The 19,247-nt window shown below is 38.3% G+C and overlaps 2 protein-coding genes across 5 annotated transcripts; one reads left to right on the plus strand and one right to left on the minus strand.

Moving 5' to 3' along the window:
* Positions 1-649: 649 nt before the first annotated feature.
* tmem88a (transmembrane protein 88 a) lies at positions 650-3,992 on the plus strand. Of its 4 annotated transcripts, none has more exons than XM_054625941.1 (5): positions 650-938; positions 1,059-1,180; positions 2,061-2,113; positions 2,566-2,892; positions 3,475-3,992. In XM_054625941.1, the coding sequence occupies exons 4-5, from the start codon at positions 2,584-2,586 to the stop codon at positions 3,760-3,762; spliced, it is 597 nt and encodes a 198-aa protein (XP_054481916.1). In that variant the 5' UTR covers positions 650-938; positions 1,059-1,180; positions 2,061-2,113; positions 2,566-2,583; the 3' UTR covers positions 3,763-3,992. The 4 variants fall into 4 exon arrangements, with proteins under 4 accessions (XP_054481916.1, XP_054481914.1, XP_054481915.1 ...); XM_054625942.1 differs by having other exon boundaries at positions 863-938; positions 2,061-2,108; XM_054625939.1 differs by having other exon boundaries at positions 650-1,180.
* A 3,909-nt stretch (positions 3,993-7,901) lies between these two features.
* Positions 7,902-11,782, minus strand: pcolcea (procollagen C-endopeptidase enhancer a). Its single transcript, XM_054625834.1, has 9 exons — positions 11,652-11,782; positions 10,172-10,280; positions 9,819-10,077; positions 9,447-9,571; positions 9,224-9,360; positions 8,776-9,122; positions 8,608-8,685; positions 8,359-8,529; positions 7,902-8,251 (listed from the first exon to the last, which is right to left on the minus strand). Exons 1-9 carry the CDS (start codon positions 11,738-11,740, stop codon positions 8,121-8,123), a joined length of 1,446 nt encoding a protein of 481 aa, XP_054481809.1. The 5' UTR covers positions 11,741-11,782; the 3' UTR covers positions 7,902-8,120.
* Between the last annotated feature and the right edge of the window lie 7,465 nt (positions 11,783-19,247).

Below are 19,247 nucleotides of genomic sequence, written 5' to 3' on the forward strand. Positions count from 1 at the left end.
TGTGATGAAAAAATGAAACTTCATATCAAAATACTAATGTCACCCTTTGAACTGAGCCTATCTGGTTTCTTATCAGTCCCATGATAGACTCTTTTCCCCAACCAAATTAGCCAGAGCCCCCTGCCCCCCTCCCCACCCCCACACTCCTCATTTCCTTATGTTTTCTGAAAGCAGAGCTCTGTTTTTCATCAAAAGGTCAAGGGGCCATCCTTTGTCATTCCTGCTTCTGAGACAAATCTTAAGCAGCTCTTGCCCTTTACCTTCTTATTTCAGATCTTTGTGCTTTTGGAGTAGTTGAGTGGTGCTGTCTCATTGTTTGCGCCCTCATCTGTAGTGCAGTATAGTATGAATCAGTGTAGCATGGCCTACATCTTATATAACAGCCGGTCTAAAAAACACAAAATGGGGTTACTGGAAGTTTCTATTTGTGCATGAACACTAACATAAGAACCAACTCATTTGTTTTGAATTTTGAAACCCACCTTATCCATATTTGACAGTGGAGTAGAGAAAGTGCTCAGTGAGGGTGTAAAGTGGTGCGGATTGGGCAGCATACCCTGACTCCTCTAATCTTTCCAAATAAACACCCTTCCTCCCTCTCCCTGGTTCCAGGGGTTATCACAGAAACCCCCCACTGCTCCCCTGCCCAGACACTAACAGCAGCCTTTAACACAGCCCAGCCCTCATTTATGTGCTTTCACATTAGAGGCAACACAGGATACACTCTCACACACACACACAAACACGCACACATATGCGTACACTGGTAACCACTTACGCATTTAATCATATCTCAAACTGGAGCCGGAGTGAGGAAACAGAATGTCAGGGAAGGAAGCGCTGAAGCCAGTGGGAAAGCAGAATTTGCCTCAAGTCTGCAGAGCTCTTTTTTCACCCACTCTACAGGAGGTCTCAAGGAGAAGTTTGGAATCATAAAAGTGAGCAATTATCTGTTGATATTTGTGGAAATAGTCCAGCACACAAACAGATTTTAGATTTAGTTAAGTAGCAGAAACTTCATTCGGCTCCCACTCTCAAGATCTTGATTTTTCGAACAGAGAAGACATACATCAGGAGGAAATTCTTGAAATTCTCTTTGTCTCTGACTACTCACCGCTCTCAAGGTCTTTCAGAGTCTCAGCATCTGCTGCAGGAGGACACATCCTCAGGTTACAGCACAGTGAGTACAACAAACAATGTCACTATTTCTTTCTTTAATACAAACATGCTGAAAAAACTGAAAAAGGCTAATCCTGCCCCTTACAAAAGGGCTCAGTTTACTTGAATGCCCACAGTTCATCACTGCAAGGAAACAGCCCTGAATATTTTTCCTCTATTCCTGTGATCTGGAGTTAATTTTGATATCTGAAGTTGATAAATCTAGAAATAAGAAGGCCAGTGTTTAAGCTCCTGAATGATTGAATGGAAGGCAGACTTTGCTAAACTCACATCTTAAAATTAGAAAACAATTCAAAAATATTCTTCATGTTCTCCAGGATTGTTGGAGAACCTATTAAAGAATCTGAAAAGAGCAGGCAAACCTTAAAATACGATCTTATTGTTGTTATTGCTATTTATACAATTTAAAAACAACAACATAAAAAGACACCTTAACTCTAAAAACAAAAGAGGGTTTAAAATCATACAGTTTGCATGAATCCATTTTTTTAAATAGATTTTCCCTTAATGCAGCATGACAAACAAGTGAACTAACAATGGTAGGATTGTATGAATTGAGTAAACTGTAAACAACTTGAATACTTGAATTTACTTAAATGATGCCGACAGATGATAAAATATTACTTGTTAAACCAATGTCTTCCATGGTACTTGTCATAATAATAGTAACTGCTAACTTAAGAGCAGAGGGAAATGGAACATGCCCTTGTCATTTTTTCATCAATGAGTTTACAAAATAAAGGTGAAACAAGACATGGGAATAAAAGCTAACACTCTATCAACCATTGATGTGTTAAGCTTGATGAGTTGTAGCACAGTATTCATAACCTTTTTCTAAAACTTCCATGACTGATTAGTGTTTTTTTCTTCCAATTTTCCAGCTGTTCCTGGCTCATTGTTCTGGGTCGAGGTTATCCTGGAGTTTGGAGGTGGGGTCAGTTGAGCCCCATTTCCTCGCACTTAGAGCTGTGCAGTTATCTATGTTGACTTTCCACACCTTTCACCACATTATTTAAGGAACCCATTACTTCATGGATTAACATTCTTTTTGACTTTCCATGATTTTAGTGGATCTACTGAAGAATTCAGGGCATACAGGGAAGAGAAGATATTAGTTTAAATTAGAAATTATTAAATTAAACAGAGAAATAGACAGATCAGTTTTATGAATTTCTTGTTTCAACAAAGTGCTGATGCTTAAAATACTTTGCAAACTCTGATAAATACAAATTATCTCAAGATTTTGATATTGTGATATTCCCCAAATTTAAACTTTCAGTCCTAACAACAGGTTAACTTGAAAGCCACTGCAATCCAGAATAATAGATTATTAGATCAAATAAATACATCAAGTTACTGATTTAAAACTGTTTTTCTTTCCTGCAGCATAGACCACAAGGAAAGATGAGTTTGTCACGGAATGGAACGCTGGAGAAGACCGTATCTGAGCAGGCCCACTCTGAGCCTGGCTCCCCCTCCAGAGTGGGGTCAGGAGTCGTGGTGCCGCCTCCCTACTCTCTGGGCGGAAGCGAAGCCGCTGACACCCCCCTGGAGTTAAGGGGCTCTCTGGACTGCTGGGCATGCTCTGTGTTGGTCACGGCACAGAATCTGATCATAGCACTGATCAATGGCGGGCTGGCCAGCATCATTTTTGGCACAATCCTCACCCCTGCTCTTGTCATGATCATATTTGGCTTTCTCTGCCATTCCACGGTGAAAATCTCTTATGGAAATCTTTTTTTTTGACTGACAGAAGTGTGAGAGAATACTGATTGCAAATTAGTGGGTCAGACTGGTGCTTTGTCCAAGTCCAATCAACATTCTAATAGCAAATTAAATGTGTAGTAATGAATGGTTTCTAAAGTTATATGCAAGAAAACTTTTGTAGAACAGGACATTATGTAAATAATCATGCAAACTGGGTTTTTCAATCAAACTGCAAAAAGAGAAATATGTTTTTCCAAACATTGAAAAAGTTTTCCATGATCTTACTGGATCTTTCTTGAGCTTAACTAAAAAAATGTTGCAGCTATGCCTACGCAGCTCTAGTTCCTTTGTGCATTATGGGACAGTAGTTTATCCCGATGGCTCACTCAAAAATCCTGCATATTTAGTGCATACTGATTGGTTTTGAGTATACTTAATTACTCACTTTTGCACTGGGAACGCACTGAAAACTAGACGTAGTTTTGTGTGCATGCGTGCATGTGTATGCGTGCATGCCTCCCCCATACTTCTTCATTTTTGCATCTATGCCCCATTACTCATCCATTTCCTCCTCCTCTTGCTCTCCAGGTGCAGCCCCATGGAACATCTCTGTATTGCTCAGACATGCTGGATGACGCCGGCTGCGTGGCTCTGCTAGTTGTGGGCTTTTTGCTGCTCACCCCTCTGCTGGTCCTGGCACTTGCTGCCTACTGTCGCCTAGCCCGCCACCTCCAGCTAGGAATGTGTTTCATTCCTTATAGCCGCGCTGTCTACAAGAACCTTCCTGCTTCTCGCCATCGGAGGGCTGACGCAGGAGGCTGCTGTGGCCAGCAAGGCACTTCAGAAAGGGAGGGAAAGGGTAGCGTATGGGTGTAGGAGAGGAGCGGAGGATTGTGTATGGTTGTATCTCTTTTTAATGATGAGAGATAATGTGATTTGAGTCTTGGTATTTTTTTATTCAAATAACCACAGTTTTCTATTTTTAAAGCCATTGCAAACAGCCAAAATATTTCATGATTTATAGTGATTGTTTGGAACTCAATATTGTTTTTTATATGCAATTTCAATGTACTGAATGTATTTTATACAATAAAGTGTCACTTGACCTGCTGCTTTATGTTTTACACAGACACCTGTAAACTGAAACAAAATGGACTGTGAACTTCATTTCAGAAAAGAAGATAAAGTTTAAAGAAGTATAAAGTACACTGAAAAGGGGAAAGAGATAAACAACATTTGTGACCCATACAATTAATTATCATAGTATGCCTTTAAAATGTAATTTGAAAAGCAGAAAAAAAGCCATAGTATAGTATATCATAAAAAAGTTGGGGTAATATATATCCCTTAATTGACCATAAGTGGGAATGTGAGCGTGAATGTGTGTCAGCCCTGTGAGAACCTGGTGAACTGCCTTTGCGTTATGTCAGCTGTCCCTCTGCGACCCTGTTTACATTTTTATGGATAATGGATGGATGGATGGCTGGATGGATAGTAAAATACGTCATGAAAAACAAAAAAAATCATTGTATACTTAGAATTGTGGTAATTTCAAGTTCATAGTACAGTAATGTATGCCATAAAGAGTAAATTAAATTCATTTTTATTTGTATAGCCCAGTAATGGTATAGCATTCCATGTAAAGTCATGGCATAGTATGATGAAAAAATGTCATTAAAAGGTTATGATATAATATGTCATGAAAATCTCTTCAAAAAAATCATAGTTTAGTATCTCATAATAAATCTCATGAAATGGCATGAAAGAGGTAATAGTACGAATACTATGTTATACAAATGTAAAAAGTATAGTATGAAATAAAATATCACAAAATAGTGTTTCATTAAAAGTGTTAAAGTATATTTTGCCATAAAAAATCATAGATAGTAATAACTTTCATAGAAAAAGGTCATGAAAATTATTAAATAGTATGTCAAAAAAGCCATAGTATAGTATATCTCTAGTTTTTTTTGTTAATAAGAAGTTATAATATAGTATGCCAAAATGTCTTATATAAAAATAAAAATATACATATTTATGCAGCAAATAGTCATGGCATACTTTTATAAAAGTCATAAAATAGACATCGTTTAGTATGTTGAAAACAAGTAATCCTATGTTGTTATGAAAAGTTCATAAAATATCCATATGATGGAACATCATAAAAATGTCATACATCAGTCCTAGTATAAAAGGTGATAAAATGTCATAAACATGTCATTGTATAGTTTGCAGTTAAATAAAAAAAACAGTCACAGTATAGTATGTCATGAAAATGTAATAAAAAATTATAGTACACTATGTCATCAAAAAGTCATAAAAAGTATATTGTATTTAATACAAAATTGATTAGGTTATAGTATAGTTTGTCATTAAAAAGTAGTAGCATAGTACAAAAATTTCAGTTAAAAGAAATTCAATAGTATGTTGTATAATTGTCATGAAAGTCATGAAAACTAAAAGTAAAGTTTCTCATTAAAATCTTGTTGAAAAATTTAAAAAAGGTAAGCATATAGCATGATCTGAAAATGTTAATACAAAATAGTATACCATGTTGAAAAAATTCATAATCAAGTCATAGTATAGTATGTTGAAAAATAAAGCATAGTATAGTATGTCAAAAAAGTAATAGTATAGTATCCCAAACAAGTCATAGTAGAGTATGTAAAGAAAGATCATGAAAAAGTCATAGGATAGTTTGTTGAAAAAAGTCATGAAAAAGTCATAGTATAGTATGTTGAAAAATAAAGCATAGTATATATAGTATGTCAAAAAAGTCATAATATAGTATCCCAAACAAGTCATAGTAGAGTATGTAAAGAAAAGTGCTAAAAAAGTCATAGCATAGTATGTCAAAAAAGGTCATAGTATAATATGTCTAAAAAAAGGCATAGTATAGTATTTCGAAAAAAGTCATAAAAAGTCATAGTATAGTATGTCATAGTATAGTATGTCGAAAAAGTAAAAAAAGTCATAGTATAGTATGTTGAAAAAACTCATAATAAAGTCATAGTATAGTATGTTGAAAAATAAAGCATAGTATAGTATGTCAAAAAAGTAAAAAAAGGCATAGTATAGTATGTCTAAAAAAAGTCATGAAAAAGTCATAGTATAGTATGTCAAAAAAGTAAAAAAAAAAAGGCATAGTATAGTATGTCTAAAAAAAGTCATGAAAAAGGCACAGTATATAAGTCAAAAAACTATAAAAAGTCATCGTATAGTTTGTTTAAAAAACTAGTATAGTATGTAAAAAAGTCATAATAAAGTCATACCATAGTCAGTCGAAAAAAGGATTAAAACATTCATTGTATAGTATGTCGGAATAAGTCACAGTATAATTTGTCAAAAAAAGCCATGAAAAAAAGTAATAGTTAAGTTTGTCAAAAAGTCATAGTATAGTTTGTCGTCAAAGTAATAAAAAAGTCATAGTAAAGTATTTGTAAAAAAGTAATAACACGGTATGTTGAAATAAATCACAATAAAGTGATGAATGTCGTAATAAAAGGTCAAAGTTTAGTATATCGGAAAAGGTCAAGAATTCATAGTATAGTATGTTGAAAAGACATAGTTTAGTATGTATAAAAAAGTAATAGTATAGTACGTCGAAAAATGTCATAAAAAGTAAAAGAATAGTGTCTAGAAATAAATCATAAAAAGGCATAATATAGTATATCGAAAAAAAATTATAGTAAACTATGTCAAATAAATTCCTTACTAAATCATAGATTATTGTTACAGCCCGGCTCAAAGGCAGCAACATTAACGGGAGACAATACAGTACATTTCTTTCAAGAATAACTTTAACTAAACAAAACAAACATGGAGAGTAATTAATCCGTAATGTCAGCATGTGTGGATGCGTGGAAAAGTGTGGAGCAAACAAAACTAAGCAGCAGCCATGTCAGCCAAGGAATAAAGCGTCCATGTTCAGGTTGTAAGTGTTTATAGCTTGAACCACACAGGCTCAGCTGTGACTCAACAGCTGATCAGCATCCTGAAGAACAGAGAAAATCCAGCGAACAGGACATAGACCCCGAGTGGAAAGGAGGGGTCGTAACAGCCACCTCAATGAAACCGGTGTTCCTACAAGGACATTAACTATTAACTCAATTAAACAAACATGGAGAGTCAGTAATCAGTAATGTCATAATGTGTGGATGTGTGGAGATGTGTGGAGCAAACAAAGCAAAAGAGCAGCCTTGTCAGCCAAGGAAGACGGATTCCAGGTTAAGGTGGTAAGTCTTTATAGCTTGGACCACCCCAGGCTATGGTAGGGCTCATCAGCTGATCAACATCCTGAAAAACAGAGAACGGACAGCAAACAAGACACAGTGGAAAGGAGGGGTCCTAATAATAATATGTCGGAAATATTCATATTATAGAATGTTTGAAAATAAAAGTCATGGTATAATAGGTTTGAAAATAATAAATAAGTAATGTAATGTAATGTATGTTGTAAAAAGCCATTAAAAAAGTAATATTATAATATGTCAAAAAATAAATAAAAAAACAATCATAGTCGAAAAAAGTCATAGTATAGTATGTCGAAAAAATGTATAATAAGGTATGTTGAAAAATCATAACAAATTCTTAGTATAGTATTTTGGAAAAAGTCATAATATGGTCTGTCGAAAAAAGTCATAACTAAGGCATAGTATAGTATGTCGAAAAAAGTAATAAAAAGTCATAGTATAGTATGTTGAAAAAAGTCATAAAAATGTAATAGTAAAGTATCCCAAAAAGTTATAAAAAAGTAGTATAAGTCAAAAAAAAAAAAAGTCATAGTATAGTATGTCGAAAGAAGTCTTGACACATTGATGGTAGACTACATGACTAATCGTCAACTCATGTCAAAGGTTTTTAAATCTAGACCTGATTTGGAAAAAAAATTGTAGGATGAGAAATAGCTTAGTGAAAAAAAGTGCTATTACTCCTTAAATCCACTAGGTGGAAACAGAGATACAGTTAGAGAGAGCTAGAGATGCAAAGTTATGAATAAGTATGCAGCCAAACCATTTGAAAGAGATATAAAACCTTTATTCATATATAAATTACAAACATTAGGTTGGCAGGTGTTTGAATAAAATTATTTGTATTCCTTTAAAATGGTGGACCAAACTGAAGTTATTTTTTACTGTAATTTCGTGCATTACTAGATCTCTATTTCACATTGTAATGTCTGGATTTGTGTGTTTGATATGTCATCTGAATTTCCTCGCCTTTACAGAGTGAGGTTAACAGGGTTGGTTGTTGATATTCATTAATAATCTGTCATGTGGGGCTTTGTATGGAGCTGTGAATGCACCAGGTTCCAGGGTACCACGTCCGTCTTCATCCACTTGACCCATGATAATGTAATTGGCACCTATAGGAAAGGAAAAGGGAGCAGAAAGAGTTATAAGTATATATATATTTTTGAGTAAATGGAGAAGCTAATAATCTGTGGTGTATGTGTATGTAGATCCAAGATACCTCTGCGGAGCAACGGGCACTTCTTGCACTGTGACACCAGTTTAACAGACATGGTCTCTCCGACTTGCGAAATTGTTAGTTGACCTGCTTTGTAGGCCTTAATCAGAGAGACGCTAATGTGAAGAGTACCTCGAGGCCCGGGGGTAAGAGAGGTCACCTTCCCAGTTATCACTGCAAAAAGGAGAGCTCAGTGAGAACACAGCATCTGATTTGTTACTTGTTGCATCATGTGAATGGTAAGAAACTTACCAAATTCACTGGCACAGAAACTGATTTTGATGGTTCCATCTCTTTTACAGGCTTTGGCACACAGGGGATTTTGAGGGACTAAAAACCCAAAGAATGACAAAAAAATTAGCATTAGACAAACATCCGCACATTGAAACACAAGCGTAGCGTACACATAACTTCACCCACCGGGCCTCTTTCCAATTGGCCTTGTGACGGGAACCCTCTTGTCCTGGCTTGTTGCGCCCTGTCCACGGCCTCTTGTGGGTTTGACTGGTTTGGGTCTCCTGGTGGGCTCAGGTGGCACATATTTGGCGGTTTGGACTGGTTGTTGTATGGTGGTGGCAGGTACTTTAGGCGCGGCTGGTTTGACTGCAGGTTTTTGGGGAATGGACCTCGTACCGGCTCCTGAGTTGAATGCTGTTATCTGAGAACCACTTGGGACACTGGTATAGTGGGCGAGGAATCCATCGGATGTCACACTAGAGTCGGACACAAACTGGACTAGTAGCACGTTGCCACTGGTAATAATGGGCCTGGACAGGAAACAGGTAAAATATGAGGTGGAAGTTAAGAGTGTTGGATTGTAAATAATTCAAAAAGCCAACTGGCACGTTTAGGGCTTTCTGTTACTTACTGTGGGGCCTGATCGCCACAGTATCTTCCAATCAGCCGTGAATCATCTTTCTCTCCACCGTTAAAGAATGCCACATAGTCAAACCGACAATAGGTGTCAGCCTCCAAGAAAAACTTGTCAAACTTCACCTGGATTACCTGGTACCCAAACACAAACAGAAATATAACTTTGGATGATCACTTTAATTGTTGTTTTCCATGCTGGGAGTGAGTGTGCTGCCGACCATATCAGGCTCCACAGTGATGAGCCAGGAGCAGCTGGTTGCTGCAGGGTATTTCTTGTCAGGCCAGTTGGGCGTCTTGATCTCACCCTGGGCTTTTGTTATCTTCCCCCCACAGAACTGTTGATCTGAAACAAGGCAGGCACACTCCATGAGAATAATGAGAAAAGATAACAGATTTTCTTCAGTAACTTTTTCTCGATAACATTCTGACTTTTAGAGTTGGAATTGTTTATCAATCACGCTTGTTTGGAAGTCGAAGACTTTGCACAATTAAGAGCTGGTGTTCTTAATATAGTAAGCTACTCATGTAGGATGGACATATTTATATGTGTGATATAACATCTATAAATAAATAACATTGTGACAACATACCATCGACGTACGGTTTGGCTCCACTGAAATAGGCCACAAACCCTCTGCCCTGCGTCTCTGCATCAGACCCCATCTCCAGCATCATGGTGTTTGTGGTAGAAATAAGAGCACCAGGCCGGAAAGTTCCACAAAAGCGGCCTAGCTTTTGCACCAAGTTGGAATGGCCATTGTAAACATCCAGATAGTCATAGCGGCATTGTGAGTCAGCCTCCAGGTCAAAAATGCGGAAAGTGAGCATGACCACGGTTCCCTCTGGGACCTGGAAACCAGATAGATTGTGAATGAGTCAGACACTGAGACACTGTGTGAAGAAGGAGTCAGTATTTAGTAAAGTAACAGGGTAAGTGACTCACAGTGATACGCCAGGTACATTTGCTGTTGGGTTTGTAGAAGCTTGGGAACCCCTCACTGCCAACAAAGCCTGAGTCTGTGACCAGGTCACCTCCACAGTGGAACACAGGCCTGTGAAGAAGGATACAGGAAGACAGTGGGGGAGAGAATATAATGGACAGTAATCACGAAATTGTAGGTCTATGAGACAATAGAATTGCATTAATACAAGCCCAGTGACTCACTCAACTCTCACAGATACAAGTATTTTGATTGGTTTCCCTCAGGGACTACTCCAGGCCACTGAGCCATTGTAGACCTAATGAGTGTCATGTCAGTAAATAACAATTTTATCAGATCAAGTTATTAGCCTCGACAGGGTGTACATTTGGCCACATTTATTGTTGCATTTAACTTTCATAATTTAAGACTGTAATTAGATGGCCTAAGTTCAAGAAAGTAAAAACAAAAGAATAGAATAATAGTCAAACCACCATCAAGTTATGTCTGCGTCAATGCTTCAGCTCTCTATAAGAATATGTTCAGATGAAGATGATTTATTAACACAGGCTCTTGTTAACTCATAGCCACAATCTCACATTTGATATAGATCAGCTCTAAAATATATGTGAGAAGAAATCTGCATAATGTTTTTATATTTTCTTTGCCAACATTTGATAATTTCACATCCAACAGCCATATTAAGCACTGCGGAATATAGTTAGCTCTGGCATTTCTGAACTGTCTCTAACTGGCCAAATTCGTTATTGTTAGAGAGATAGGGGACATGTGAGTAATTGAAAGGTGGGAGACTATTCCAATATTGTGTTACTTTATGTTATTAATTCTGTTGCTTTCCATACACTCAAAGAGCTCACTGGATGGCAAAACTAATTTCACAGAAGGGGAATTTTCAGGCTGTTGCCAGCTGGGAAACATAAGACCCATTTTCATACGTTATTATTTAGTTGTTGTTTTTAGGCTTTTTACTGTTTGGGGTGTGGAGACTTTTTTGTTGGCTCAACTGAGAAAATGATGTTGCTTATATTATTCACGAAATTTCACAAGAAGGGAGCAAGTTAGAAAAACATTTTTGAGCCAACCCCCTTCTGAAGAAGTAAACATATACTAAGAAGCAATTGAAAAAAACACAAACTACAATCTTAGACAGCAGAACCCCAGAAAAGTCAGACGCCTGCTGATTAAAGCCAAGATGTCCAGAGCCAGAGCCAAGTTGTTCTGATTCGACCCCATAGGCAGAATCAAAAGCATTAACATCTGTGTTGGCTCAGCCACTGCAGACTCATGTCTCACATCATGAGCCAAAAAACCAACGGGACAACTCTGTGCCCAATCAAACAGTGAACTGGAAAGAATTTGCTTACAGCGAAGGGAAAGAATTCTGAGTATTTTTAATCCTCAAGTTCTTGTGAACTCGATTAGTTGATTTCACCTAAAAAAATCCAAAAAGCCACATAAATGAAGATTAGAATTTATTTCTACCTGGTGTTGTTGGTCTCCTGAGCCTTCGTCCATCCTAAATTCAGAGACAGGAACAAGGAGAGAACCCAGATGCAGTCCACATGCGTCATGATACAGCATGAACATACAGCAAAGCAAACTGTTGCAGAAAAGGGACCTAACAGGAGGTGAAAAATGGGGGAGGCCGCTCGCTCAGGATGGGCGGAGAGAGTGAGTGAATGAATGAGTGGGGAGGGATCGGAGGGGGGAGAAAGTTCGAGAATGGATGAAGAGACGGACAGAGATGCTGAAAGGACAGCGGCGATGAGGGGGGATGACGTGAGTGGGAAGGGAGGGAGGTGAAGGCTCTAATTAGAGCCAGATGTTTCACCATAATAACCCTGGTTTCAATATAACGAAGGGGGCATCTAGGAAAGATGTGCAGAGGGAAGTAATGTCAGAAGTTGTGGCTGAGGCTTTGTGGACATCCAACTGTTTACAGCAGCAGATGTTTCTGGTTCTCTACATGGTTGAAACTTAAGTTAAATATGGTTAAGATGGCCGTTAAATCCATTAACGTCCATCCTGAGTGTCGGGCTGATTATTAAGGTGCACAGGTGGGTGCACAGCCTGAGGCTCTTGGGGATGGAGCACTCAACTAGTAGGGCCATAAATCTTCACATTCCACAACAACGTGTGAGACCTTCAATTTACGAAACTATTATTTTCTTGATAGAATGATTCACTTTAGCCATCTAGCTTAGACAAAAATACATACAGGATCCAAAAGGATATCCAAACGGATTTAGACAAAAAAAAGTATCATAAAACCAATGATCTCTTTCCTCTTACTGTATTTCCCTAAGCCCCAGGGTCTCCTTTGGCTCCAAAGCCTCTGAGCCAGAGAGCGGTTATATGCCCCCGCAATCCACCAAGGCAAGAATAACACTCTGGACGGGGGAGTATTTTCTCACTGTTAAGATTCCTTGAAGAGCAAACCCTCTAACCTACATTACTGAGGCCTGTGGAGGGAATGGTGTTTCAGTAATGCTAGGAAATCAGCCACTCTTACAAACTACAGGGCTGCAACACCTTGATCAAAGTCTGGAGCAGGCAGGATGGACAGCTCATAAAAACACAAAGCAGAGTTTGTACAGAGAGGTTGTGTCTCCACATGCATGTGGCAGCATATGACTTTAGAAATAGTTTTTTTACTTTGAGAATGAACAGATCATAGTGAGCTGGAGAATTGAGCAGTCCTTGGTCCTGCTGTGTTGTGTTTGTGTTGACCCACAGTCATGATAAGAGGTAGCAGAAGCAGGAATGCAATGACGTTCACCGTCTGCTGGGGGGCGGACACCATCTGAGTGTGCACAACTGTGCAGCCACTGCCAATATGTGTGGGAGTAACAGTGACCTTTACACTTAGCAAGAATCCAAGCCAAGGGTTTAGGCTTCTGCAATAATTCCTGACGAACCCTTCGAGTTGGACATGCATTCCTTTAGTTGAGTCAAAGGGGGAATAGCAGTGGGGGAGAAGATGAGTAGTTGCGGGTTGGGGGTGGTGGGGGGCGATGGGTAAGGAGAGGAGGGGTTGAAGAAATCTGAGAAATAGAACAACAAACTTAAAACAACCCAACAGAGAGACTGTTTAACTGAGTGAAAAGTTGTTTTAGCGTGCCACTCTGGAGTTAGGTCACGTCCATGAGCCAAAAGAAGACTGTATTATTACTCTCTTATTATGTCATAGAAAATCTCTCTTCATAAAAACACTATACAATGTGACACTGCGCTTGAAAGGTGGAAAACAGAACAAAAACGAATGTGTGCAGTTGTGCGATTCCATTTGGGAAGGTGGCGGACTGAAACGGTTGATTTCTTAACAATCGTAGCCCCATCTGTTCTCTGTAATTGTGGTTCCTTTCAAATGTAGTCTTTGCAGTTTAAAAAAAGACCAGTCTTTCAATTATGCAGTGATGTGCACACCAAATGTCATGTGACCTCAGCAATAAATAGAAACACATGCACGGAGATAAAGATTTGATTAGAAAATATGTCCGTGGTGATAATCTGAGACATCCCTTAAGAGCATTACAGATGGAGTCAAGCACTAGAAAACTTCAAACTGTAAGTATGAAACATCAACATTTGCCATTAGTTTCTGACTGAGTTGTCTCAGAGAACTCATGTACTAGGCTTCATTGTCGTTCCATGAGAAAGTGTGATATTATGTGCTCACTGTGCTGACAATGTGCTAAAAAGATCATAGCACCTTATCTGGCATGAACAGGATGTTGCACTGAAGTGTGATCTTATAATAGGGACCCTGAAACGCGCTGTATGAATCTGTTTGTCTAATAACAGCTAAAATGAAGACTACAGTATCACACTTAAAGTTGTAAGCCTTCCTTCACTTTTCATGGAAAATTCTCAGGAGACACATCATCATCATTTGCCAGTAAGTGCATGGATGGTAATGACAATAGCATAGCTAGGAAAGTAAAAACCCTTTCCCAGTGGAAACAGCAATAGGCACAAATATGCAGTGTATTTTAAAAATGAAAAGCATGGTGGAAATTTAGCACATACTCATGCATGACTTAACAGATCTAATAACAACTAAACTAAACTCTCAATTGGGGGGTATGTGTTGAAACAGAAAGTAATCATTAAGGCTTGGCTTTCCACACTGTGCAGCACTTTCTATTCCATTTTCATCTTTAGCACAGACCTACAGTGCTTAAAATGATGGATTCTAAGGTACTATACTGGATAAATGACTTTCTAACACAATCATTTTATCCACAAATCCATAATGTTTAAATGTAGTGATATTTTGTGATGTAGACGTTAGGTGATATATATTTACAGTGCATTAGCAGACATCTTTACCTCTACAGACATTTGTGAGGGGTGCACAATATGGACATGGTGACACCTGGTGGTGAAAACGTGAAACTACAGCTTGGGCGGCGGAGCTGCTGTGTCCAGTATTAATTCTCGTGGAGTTTCATTATTTAACCATCCATCCATCTTCCATAACCGCTTATCCAGTTAAGGGTCGCGGGGATTATTTAACCAATAAACCCAATTCCCCTTCACAAATAGTTATTCCCACTAATAGCAATGTGATACAACCAGACCAAACACTAGCAACGTCAGCTCCATAGTGATGACAGCTCATTAGGCTTCGGCTAATATCATGTAGTGTTAGCCGGTAGCACGGTGTGCAGCTTAGCCGAGCTGTACGTGGGGTGATTTAGTTTTTTTAAGCTAGTGTAAGCCAAGTCAGTCAGCCGGGGGACAGGAGAGCGTATGTCGTGTTGACCAAGCAACTGAAGAAAGGAAACGAGTGAAATGCCAGCGATGCAATGTGTCAGATGTCCTCTAGTTACAGCTATGCCCTTCACCAAGCACACAAAAACGAAAGAGTTAGCAAAACATGTCCGGGAGCTTATGTGGTGTACATTAAACATATTCACTTCGAACTAAAGATACAGCAAAATAAGAGCCTGACGTATGATATTTATCAGGATTTGGATGCAATTTATTCTCTACCTATGGACAGGACCATTGCCTGTAGCCTATGCTGCCGACTGGTGTACTTCAAAATAAAAGCTTCCGGAAGCGACCTTCACTGTTGGCTCCCTGTACAGCAGACTAGTAACAGCTAGTGACTGCAGCTTTTTCTAATGCTACTGCACGTCACTTCTTCATCACGGCCACCATTAGCCTGCTGATAATAGGCTAGTGGTGGAATGAACCAGCACTGCTCCTTTGTTCTGCATGCAAGGAAATGTTTGGATGATAATTATTACTGAATTATTTAACGTTAATATAGCCTACATTATGAGCCACGAAAGAGGTTTAATAATTTTGCAAAATCCTGTATGCACATGTTGCTGGTATACACCATTAAATTGGAGATAATGTGAATGCTTCGTAGATTTCAATACATTAGTTTCATTGTTTTAACATCTTCAAACACACATGGTTCTTCATGCTCTTTGAGAGAGGGGATTATAGTTTTATCAGCAGATAAATGGGACTAAATACCACTTGTGTGCAGGCATGTGTTTTATACCTAAAGTGGTAGGCCTATGAGAGTGTTGGATGGAGGCAGGATTTGAAGGTCAGCCTCTGCAGAAGCAGTACTGTCTGAAGTGACTGTACAAATGTAGAAATATGCCCTTCTATGGCTCCAGGTCCCGTGTATTTTTTAACACACAAGTGGTTAGTGTAAATTAAAGCAAGAGGTCTACCTTTGTATTGATAATAAATTTATGCTTATTGATACAGGTCAGATAAGGTCCCAGAATTGCAGTCAAAATTGCATCTGCCCATTGTTGCACACCCACAAAACACGTGAAGCACACACAAAAGTACAAGTTGTCATAGGTACTGTTTTTTCCAATATACATATATTTCATGATGTTCATCAATATAATAAGACATTGATAGATTTACACTACAATTATTTTATGTACTTTAGTTTTTCATTCAGTCTCCTTTTCTTTACGTTGAGTCAACCCTCTTAAATTTCTAATCCCATACCAAATGACAGCACAATAAATCTATCAATAAATAAGAGCAAAGAAAAAGAAAAGAAAGTGAGATAATACTGAGCACATTGCCCATGATCCTCCAGTCCTGTCCCTCCTGTAAGGCCAGATGACCAGGGGCAATATGGGCCTTCATCCCTGAAACCCCAGTCCCAAAGAGAAATCAAAATCTTTCCTCAAAAATAAACTGATTTGAACAAAAAATATATCTTGTAGAAACAAACGGCAATCTGATGTAAACTGTAGAATCATTCTAAGCATTCTGGACAATTGAAGGTAAAAATACTTTTTTTCCCATTAACTTCCCACTTTCTTTACCTTTACCCATCAGTGCTTACATACAAACAATTCAGTGACATCTGGAGTTATTACTAAATTGATGCAAAAGAAAAGCACAATATTTGGTTCAAAAATAAAACATACATTAAGTAGAATATTGTACTATTATAGCCATCCAGTGAACATTCAGAGACTCAAAAGGTTCCCTCCTATTGCTGCATTCATCCCATTTGGGGGTGACGGTAAACGTTGGGGAACATTTCCTGCCCTGTACATATACACGACCCTTTGTTGAAAGATTTGATCTTCTGTTTGTCTCTTTCCTGCTGCTTATTTCCTTCCAAGTTTGAACCACAAGTTTACAAGTTATATTTCGAACCTGGAAGAGGTTCTGAACACTTTTTCCTTGATGGCAACTTGCATTTTGGATCACCCCCAAATGACCTGAACACAGCGTTTAAATTGAGATCACTGAACAATTCAGTGGTTGACATAAGACAATATTCTCCAACGAATCATGTTCCCATCCCATCAAAATGAATGTATCACAACAGAAAAAAGTGCCACGGTGTTAAAATATATACGCACTTTTTTTCATACACACAGTAAAGCAACGGAGAAAAGAGAGCACTCACTTCATTTACACCATTGGGACCAAATTGGTTGAGCACTCACAACAAATTTATGGATTACAGATTTATGGATAACACAGAAGTCCTACCCCAATCAGCAGTGTTATTTCACTTCAGCCCACTGTGTGGTTAACTCCTGAAGGATGGCTAAAAGGACCACATTTGTAACCCTATAATGATTTTCTATTGCCAAAAACCCAATTTTATACTTTGCTCATATAGTTTTGTCCTCATATATATTTTGGTAAATTGCTAATACCATAAACCTGAGGATATAGGACCCCCTACCCCCCAAAAACACCCCCATATTACAACACCAAACAATGCAGATTTTTTATAATGTTTTTCTAGGTTATTTTTGATAGCATATAGATAGTTTATATGTCTTTTCATTTTAAAACTTGGCAGCACTATGGAGACATAAAAGAAGAGTTGTGCTATTATTAGTTATAGGATCATGTGTCTTAAAACTTGTTTCAGATTAAAGAGGCCCTTCTGAACTACATCTGCCTGGTGGGGCAGGCTGTATTTGAGATTTGAAGCATGCGGCCCTCATGTTTTGGTTTAACTTGCATATGTTAGAATGGCACACTCACAAGCCAAACTGACACACCACATGAAGAGTGTGCAATAGTTAAAAGGTCCTGTCATCTGTGGATAAATAGGGTAAGGGTATTTAAAACAGACTTGGATAGTTGGGATAACCTGTTTCTCTCCACTTGTTTTTGATGGCAATTGGCAGCTTAAGTATGGAAATCTGGTCTTTGGTAATCTTCTGCAGTTTCCTTTTGCTCTGTTTGGAATAAAACATTGGGAAGGGGAGGAGGGGGGTTCGTTAAGGTCCGGGTCCTTCCTTATTAGAACTGGCCGACAGATCTGTAACCTGTCTGCTTGTGTACTTCCGTGTTCAAGGAAGGAGATTTAAGCGGCCTAATCTGTCGGGATAAACTGGGGATATTCCCAAGACAGAGCTATTCTAACACATACACACACACACACACACACATTGATGCACCTGCGCTGACACAGAGACACACACACACACACACACACACACTGTAGGATTCTGAATCAGTGAGTTGAGCAAAGGGGGGCAAGTTGGTTTACTCAGCTGGTGGGCAAGATAAAAAGTCATGTTGAAAAGAGACAAGGCTACTAAGGCTTTACACACACTTGTTTTGAAATATTGTTGGTGGCTTTGTGGTCTTGATCTTTCCAGCATATTATAAGAAAATTTAATACGTTTAAGTTAGTTTAGTTTAGTTGAGTTGCTTCCTGTTCAGCATTTATTAATGCAGGCCTGCACACTTAAATATTTTTCGTTTCATGAGACAGAGATTTCATTGAATAAAAGACTCAAATCTTAGATTTACCAGAAGCAAAAACTCTGTAAATAAAGATCTTCTATAGTTGAAAATAGTCTCAAAATCAGGGAAATTTAATTTTAGGTTTTATGTCAACATCGTGTTCATGTGTACAAGGCCTTAGTTTGACTGAGCACTAAAAAAAACAAGTGCATCAAATTGCCCTGCTCTCCTGCTCATAAAATAGCCAAAAGTAGTATACACAGGAGAAAATGCCAGAAACATGTAAAAGTATGTTTTAAGACCAAACCAGCTTGGGCACCAATGAAAGAAATCTGCAATAAGAATAGAAGCCTCTCCCTTGTTGCTTGGCAGTGTATAACGCACAGAGCTGAATTACAAAAAACACATCAGACTGAGGTAAAGAGGAGCTTACTGCTTGTTGGCAGCAAATAGTACTGATTGCACACTTCCTCTTTACCTGTCTGTTTCACACAAAAATATACTATAATAAAAATAGAATCTATTATATTTAAAAAAGAAAAAAGGCCTTAACTATAGGGAGAAACACTGAGACAGAACCACTGCGCTGGCAAAGACACTCTTCTTAGGAGTGCTACTATTTTTTTTAATAATTGCTTCTCGCGCTTCTTGTCGCTAACCTTTGAAAGAACATTTCTGAGCCTACCCCAAAGTTGCTGACCTAAAACTCAACTGTGAATTTGACATAATCCTCATTAGCCTCTGTCCCTGTTCCTGGATTTGCAAAATAAGGCTGAATTATCTCTTTTTATTTTTTATGTGCTCTTCGTGTGGAGAGGTTTTGCTGCATGAGGATCTCCTTTGGCCAGGCTTTTGGCC

Source organism: Anoplopoma fimbria, chromosome 24 (assembly GCF_027596085.1).
Source record: "Anoplopoma fimbria isolate UVic2021 breed Golden Eagle Sablefish chromosome 24, Afim_UVic_2022, whole genome shotgun sequence".
NCBI lineage: Eukaryota > Metazoa > Chordata > Actinopteri > Perciformes > Anoplopomatidae > Anoplopoma > Anoplopoma fimbria.

What these genes read in the sequence shown, in the direction of transcription:
- tmem88a (XM_054625939.1), top strand. Translation starts at nt 2,584, where the DNA reads ATGAGTTTGTCACGGAATGGAACGCTGGAGAAGACCGTATCTGAGCAG. An exon ending in GCTTTCTCTGCCATTCCACG is followed by an intron (nt 2,893 to 3,474) that starts GTGAAAATCTCT and finishes CTTGCTCTCCAG; the next exon opens with GTGCAGCCCCATGGAACATC.
- pcolcea (XM_054625834.1), bottom strand. Translation starts at nt 11,740, where the DNA reads ATGACGCATGTGGACTGCATCTGGGTTCTCTCCTTGTTCCTGTCTCTG. An exon ending in AGCCAAACCGTACGTCGATG is followed by an intron (nt 9,572 to 9,818) that starts GTATGTTGTCAC and finishes GCCTTGTTTCAG; the next exon opens with ATCAACAGTTCTGTGGGGGG. An exon ending in TCACTGTGGAGCCTGATATG is followed by an intron (nt 9,361 to 9,446) that starts GTCGGCAGCACA and finishes TTTGGGTACCAG; the next exon opens with GTAATCCAGGTGAAGTTTGA.